At 43.1% G+C, this 7,317-nt stretch overlaps 1 protein-coding gene across 1 annotated transcript in view; it reads right to left on the minus strand.

The window, feature by feature from the left end:
- LOC103204412 (histone H1.8-like) overlaps nt 1-6,035 on the minus strand; it is a 12,744-nt gene extending 6,709 nt beyond the window's left edge. The window contains 3 exon segments of the mRNA XM_042782135.1: nt 4,066-4,885; nt 4,888-4,990; nt 6,021-6,035. Of these exon segments, the coding sequence (XP_042638069.1) occupies nt 4,066-4,885; nt 4,888-4,990; nt 6,021-6,035 (938 nt within the window).
- Nucleotides 6,036-7,317: the final 1,282 nt, after the last annotated feature.

The raw sequence follows: 7,317 nt of genomic DNA on the forward strand, positions 1-7,317 counted from the left end.
AGCATTTCTTCATATGTTTGTTGGCCGCTTGAATATCCTCCTTGGTGAAGTGTCTATTCATGTCTTCTGCCCATTTTTTAATTGGATTGTTTGTCTTTTCGTTATTGAGGTGCTGAAGTGTTCTATAAATTCTAGAGATAAGTCCTTCCATCTTCTTTTGATGTTTCCTGCATCATTCAATATTTTGCCCATAGAATCTTTCAATATTGCAACTTGAAGCTTGAATTTTTTCTTCACTTCTTTCAGCTTGAGAAATTATAAGCATGTTCTCCCTTTTAGTTTTCTAACTCCAGGTCTTTGGATATTTCATTATGTTTTGGTTACCTACTGCTGCTCTAACATAAAATGCCACAAATGGAATGGCTGTAACAAATAGAAGTTTATTCTCTTACAGTTTTGTAGGCTAGAAGTCTGAGTTCAAAGGACCAGGCTCTAGGGGCTGGGTGAAAGCCCCTTGACCTTGGGTTTCAGCTTTTCCTCTTGCTTCCAGCCCACTGAAGCTGGAGGCTGTCTTCACTCAGGCAGCTGCTGGCTGCTGAGGCTGACAAACCCAAGGTTGAAGAGTAAAAAGACAGTGCCAATAATACTAAACCACCCGACAAGCCATTGATTCAAGTCCATTAAGAGTCCCAAGATCAGCAGACAACATAGCATGCTGCTGAACAATGACTCAGCTACATGCAGGATTCAAGCATGCCAAAAGCTACAGATCATTCCTAAAGCTTCTCCTTACATACAGGTAGCAGACCACATCCCTAAGGCAGCTACTCAGCTGCTCACAGTAGATTCCAACATGGAGTTGATTACCAGTCTCATCATGAGGGATACTATATCCAGCTGTCCAGCCACTCAAAACCAGGCCCAGACAAGTTGACACATAACTTAACTACCACAATTATAATAATTGACTTTATCTTCTTGAGCTGCTCTTTGAAATCTTCTGTTCAGCTGTTTCATCTTGTCATTTCTTCCATTTGCTTTAACTACTCACCATTAAGAGCAAGTTTCAGAATGTCTTCTGAGATCCATTTTTGTCTTTTCTTTCTTTCCTGTCTTTTTAATAACCTTTTGCTTTCTTCATGGATGATGTTCTTGAGGTCATCCCACAATTCATCTGATTTTCGGTCATTGGTGTTCAATGAATCAAATTAATTTTTTTTCTTTTAATTTTTATTGTGATTTGGGTGAAAGTTTACAGAGCAAATTCATTTTCCATGCAGCAGTTCATACACATTTTGTCTCATGACATTGACCGCAATTCCCCACAATGTAACAGTTCTCTTCCCACTTCCTCCTCATAGTTACCGCTTCCCTGTGTCCTTCCCTCCCATACACTCCTGCCCCCAGAGCTGTCTCCCTGTGCAAATAATGCCCTTCTATGCCCTTCTGTTCTCCCATCATTGATCACTCTTTGGAGTATATCTGCCTGATGTAAATGTTCAGCCCCTATGCCTGTCTATTATCTGGCTGGCAGCCACAGGAGTGAGTTCAAGTCCAGAACTGAAGAGCAGCCAGGGGCCATAGTCTCAGGGGCTTCACCAGGTTCTAACCTGGTCTGTTGTTATGATTTTGAGTTTTTTTCCACATTGTTCTCCCACTCTATCCAGGATCTCCTGCATTGATCCCCCTCTGAGTGGTTGACAGTGGTAGCCAGGCACCATCTATTTATTCTGGTCTCACAGTCATATAGGCTGAGGATCTCATGGTCTACCAGTCCCTTGGACTAATTGTTTCCGTGCATCTTTGGTTTTCTTCATTCTTTGCTCTGGACGAGAAGAGACCCATCATTGCATCTAGATGTCCGCTTGTAAGCTTTTAAGTTCCCAGGCGCTACTCAACAAAGCAGGATGTAGAACAATGTTTCTGTGTAGTATGTTATGCCAATTGAGCTTGATGTCCCCTGAAACTATGGTCCTGAGCCCACAAGTCCAACTAGTCCAGTGAGTGCTCCTTCCAGGTAGCTGGGTGTGGTGAAGAAGTTACCACAACCTTGTCCCTTGTCAGCTCTACTATACATCTGGACATTCTTACAGCACATACAAATATGCTTGCAGAAACATCATCTGCCAACCCTTTACATGGTCATGGTCACACTACCCCCTGCCTAGACATACCTGATCATCAGCTTGTCCACCCATCTATCCACCCATAGGTCAAGGCTTGCTATCACTGACAACACAGTACTGTATATGCAAAAGGGTTAATCTTTGTTGTCTCTACCTCTGATGCACCTCTCTGTGTCTTCCTCTTCCTCAATGCCACCATGTTGGTCACTCACATTTGGTACATTGCCCTTCTCTTCACCCAAATCAATACTTGTCTCTACCTATCTAGCAGTGTTCCCTCCCCTCCCCGCCCACCCCTGGTAACCAACAAAGAAAGTTTCATTCCATATATAAACCTTTCTCTGACTTTTTACAATAACGAACTAATCCAATATTTGTTATTCTGTGATTGACCTAGTCCACTCAACATAATATCCTCCAAGTTCATCCACGTTGTGCAGTGTTTTGTAGATTCTACATTATTCTTTAGTGTTGCATGGTATTCCATTGTGTGTAGGTACCATAGTTTGCTTATCCATTCTTCTGTTGATGGGCATCTAGGTTGTTTCCATCTTTTTGCTATGGTAAAAAATGCTGCAATGAACATGCACATGTATATATCTGTTTTGTCCTGGTTCTCACTTCTTTAGGATATATACCTAGTAATGAGATTGTTGGATCAAATGGTATTTCTAATTCCATCTTTTTAAGAAATCATCCTACTGCTTTCCACAGTGGTTGTATCATTTTACAGTCTTACCAGCAGTGTATGAGAGTCCCAAAGAATCCCAATCTCTCCACATCCTCACCAGCATTTGTTATTCTGCCTTGTAAAACTTTGCTCTTAGTGCTGTGGCAAGATGGTATCTCATTGTTGTTTTGTCAAATCTATTCTTTAGATAGTCTCTGAACTCAGGTAAAATATAATCAAGATCATATTTTGGCTCTCATGAACTTGTTTTAATTTTCTTCAGCTTCAGTTTGAACTTGCATATGAGCAATTGATGGTCTGTTCCATAGTCAGCTCCTGGCCTTGTTTTGGCTGAAGATATTGAGCTTCTCCATTGCCTCTTTCCACAGATGTAGTCGATCTGATTAGTGTATTTTCCATCTGGTGAAGTCCATGTGTATAGCTGTCATTTATATTGTTGAAAAAAGGTATTTGTAATGAATAAGTCATTGGTCTTCTAAAATTCTATCATACTATCTCCAGCGTCATTTCTATCACCAAGGCCATATTTTCTAACTACTGGTGATTCTTCTTTGTTTCCAACTTTTGCATTCCAATTACCAGCGACAATCAACACACACCCCCCATGGGTGAAAAAGTCTTTATTGACACATAGGTTGCAATTAAATGGAGTGTTGGTTTGTTGAGGAATAAAAAACTCAAGGTAAATCTCAGCCTCTAGTTCTCAGTTTTTTGTCTTCTTAATGGACACTGTGGTAGTTCAGTTTGTGTGTCAACTTGGCTGGGCCTGGTTGAGTGACTGGGCAACTGGATGTAGTATTCCTCATGATGAGACTGGTAATCAACTCCATGGTGGAATCTACTGTGAGCAGCTGAGTAGCTGCCTTAGGGATGTGGTCTGCTTCCTGTATCTAAGGAAAAGGCCTGGGAATGGTCTCTAGCTTATGGCATGCTTGGACCCTGCATGTAGCCATGTCATTGTTCAGCAGCCTGCCATGCTCTGCGACCTTGGGACTTACAATGGACTTGAATTAATGGCCTGCCGTGTGGTTTGGTAACATTGGGACTGTGCCACTTTGTCGACCTTGGGCTTGTCAGCCTTAGCAGCCAGTAGCTGCCTGAGTGAAGAAAAGCCTCTAGCTTCAGTGGGCCAGGAGCAGGAGGCAGAGCTGAAGCCCAAGGCTGAGAGGCTTTCACCCAGCCCCTAGAGCCTGGCACTTTGAATTTGGACTTAAAGCCTCCAAATTGTAAGAATAAACTCCTGTTCGTTCAAGCCATCCCATTTGTGGTATATTCCTGTCTGAGTGGCAGTAGGTAACCAGAACAGACATCTTAGACATGGAGGCCTTGGCTGGTAGTCCAGGCCTTCTTAGGCTCTTGGGTGCCTCTGTCTTCCTGGCCAGGTACACAGGGGCTGTCTTGGACCCACTGCTGCCCTTGGCCTTGGATGAAGCTGCTGCCTTGGTTTTTGGCTCCTTACCAGGCCCCTGGGCAGCTGATCCTTTAGGGGCCTTGGCTGTGGCTGCTGTCTTCTTTGTTGCTGGTAAAGCAGCACCATTCTTGCCCTTGGGAACCTTGGCTTTGGAACTCTTATTCCTAGCTTTTGTTTTCCTGGGGGCCTCAGCATCTGCTGGAAGAGGGGCTTGGCTGCTGATGTTGCCTTTGGCTGTTGACTTCCTGCTGAGCTCAGCAGCACTGGGAAGGGCCTTTGTGGCCTTTTTCGGTTTGGGGGCAACCTTCTTGGTCTCATCTTGTTTTGCCACCTTGGCCTTGTCTTTGCCTCCTTTCTTGGGGGCCTTCTCCTTGGCTGTACCTGGCTTGAGGGGAATCTTCTTTACCTTACCTGGCTTCTTGGGTGCCTTTTTCAACTTGTCCAGGTTGGGAGGGTCCTTTGCCTTTGCCTTGGCAGGGTTCTTGGGGCCCTTCTTCTTGGCCTCACCAGGGTTCCTGCTAGCCATGCTGGTGGACATCTTTCTGGGATGGATTACCCTTTTTTTCTTGGCAACTAATTTGAAGCTGCTGGTGGCCCCCTTGGCCTTAGAGTTGAGGGGCCAGATGAGGAGGCCCCAATTGGGGCTCTTGGCCAGGGCCTGCTTCAGCAGGTGCTTGAACTGGATGATGCTCACTGTTGGGTACTTCTGCAGTACTACTTGATGGCTGCCACCGCTGAGGTGCCTTGTTGCTGCTCCCTAGCCTGCAGTGCCTCCAGCACCATGCATAGCACCATGGGGTTGAGGCATGCACTCGGACACCCCTGTGGCTTGGGCCTGCCTTCTCAGACTCAGACAACCCATTTGAGGAGGCCTCTGATGTATCACTGAAAGCTCTGCTGAACCTGAATACCATGGGTGACCCTGCAGGTATTTGAAATATCGGTGGCATAGCCTCCAGCCTCACAGCAACATGTGAGCCACCACAATATGACAAACTGACAGACAAGTGGTAGACCTTAAATATATCTGACCTGAATTTAGAGACCATCTCAAGAACAGATTTGCTACATTGAACTAAAGACTGAAGATCAGACAAGTTGTGGGATGACCATCCATAAAGCAAGAAAATCCCCCCATCCCCCCCCCCAAAAAATGCCACTGCCATCAAGTCGATGGCATATAGATAGCAATAGAAATACCATATGATCCAGCAACTCATAGCAGCTGAATGCTTTAACCACTGCACCACCAGAGCTCACTGAAGAATGCAGAAGGTCATGAAAAAGACAGGGAAGAAAGAAAAGACCAAAATGGATATCAGAAGAGACTCTGAAACTTGCTCTTGAATGTAGAATAGCTAAAGTGAACAGAAGAAATGATGATGTAAAACAGCTGAACAGAACATTTCAAAGGGCAGCTCAAGAAGACAAAGCATTATAATGAAATGTGCAAAGACCTACCTGGAATTTAAAAGCCAAAAGGGAAGACCACAGTTCACACTTCTCAAGCTGAAAGAACTGAAGAAAAAATTCAAACCTTGAGCTGAAATACTAAAGGATTCTGTGGATAAAATACTGAACAATGAAGGAAGCATCAAAAGAAGATGGAAGGAATACACAGAGCCACTGTACCAAAAAGAACTGGTTGCATTCAACCATTTCAGGAGGTAGCATGTGATCAAGAACCAATGATATTGAAGGAAGAAGTAGTTGCACTAAAGGCATTGGTGAGAAACAAGGCTTCAGGAATTAATGGACTATCCACTGAGATGTTTCAACAAATGGTTACAATGGTGGAAGTGCTCAGTCATCTATGCCAAGAAATTTAGAAGACAGCTATATGGCCAATCACCTGGAAGAAATCCATACCTGTGCCCGTTTCAAAGAAAGGTGATCCAAAAGAATGTGGGAATTATCAAACAATATCATTAATATCACACTCAAGGAAAATTTTGTTGAAGGTAATGTAAAAATGATTGCAGAAATATATTGGCAGAAAACTGCAAGAAATTCAAGCCAGATTCAGAAGAGGATGTGGAATGAGCAATACCATTGCTGACATCAGATGGATCTTGTCTGAAAGTAGAAAATACTAGAAAGATGTTTACCAATGTTTTATTGACTATGCAAAGGCATTAGACTGTGTGGATCATAACAAGTTATAGACAACTTTGCAAAGAGTGGGAATTCTAGAACACGTAATTGTGCCCATGCAGAACTTATACATAGACCAGGAGGCAGTTGCTGGAACAGAAAAAGGGGATCCTTTATGGAAGTAGACTGCCCATCTTCCTTCCATAGATCAACTGGTGGGTTTAAATCTCTGATCTTCCGGTTAGCAGCCAAAAGCCTTATCCACTACGCCACTAGCATTAGCCATTAGAGAGATGCAAATCAAAACAACAATGATACATCATCTCACCCTAGCACTAATAGCAAAGTTCAAAAAAAGAGAAAATAAATGCTGGCAAGGGTGTGGAGAGACTGGAACCCTCATACACTGCTGGTACTTACTCAAACTTACTGCTATTGACTTGGATCCAACTCATAGCGATCCCTTCCTTGGGTTTCTGAGGCGGTGTCACTACAGAAGTAGATAGCTTAACCTTCCTTCTGAGGAGTGGCTGGTGGGTTTGAACGGCCATCCCTCAGGTTAGCTGTCAAATGCCTTAGGCACTATGCCACCAGAGCTCCTCCACTGCTAGTGGGACTGTAAAATGGTGAAACCACTGTGGAAAATGGTATGATGCTTTCTTAAAAAGCTGGAATAGAAATACCATATGATCTAGCAATGCCACTACTAGGTATATATCCTAGAAAAATTAGAGCCATGACACAAACAGATAAATGCATATCCACATTCATTACAGCACTATTCACAATAGCAAAAAGGAGGAAGCAACCTAAATGCCCATCAGCAGATTAAAGGGTAAGCAAACTATGGTACACACACACAATGGAATACCATGCAACGTTAAAGAACAATAACGAATTTGTGAAACACTTCATAACATGGATGAACTTAGAGGATATTATGCTGAGTAAAATTAGTCAATCACAAAAGACAAATATTATATGAGATCACTGTAGCAAAAAGTCAAGACAATTTTTTTTTTTTTTTAGGATTTGGGTGAAGATTTACAGAGTAA

This window comes from Orycteropus afer, unplaced genomic scaffold (genome assembly GCF_000298275.1).
Source record: "Orycteropus afer afer isolate SDZICR_OR568_19922 unplaced genomic scaffold, OryAfe1.0 scaffold00247, whole genome shotgun sequence".
In the NCBI taxonomy this organism is placed as follows: Eukaryota; Metazoa; Chordata; class Mammalia; order Tubulidentata; family Orycteropodidae; genus Orycteropus; species Orycteropus afer.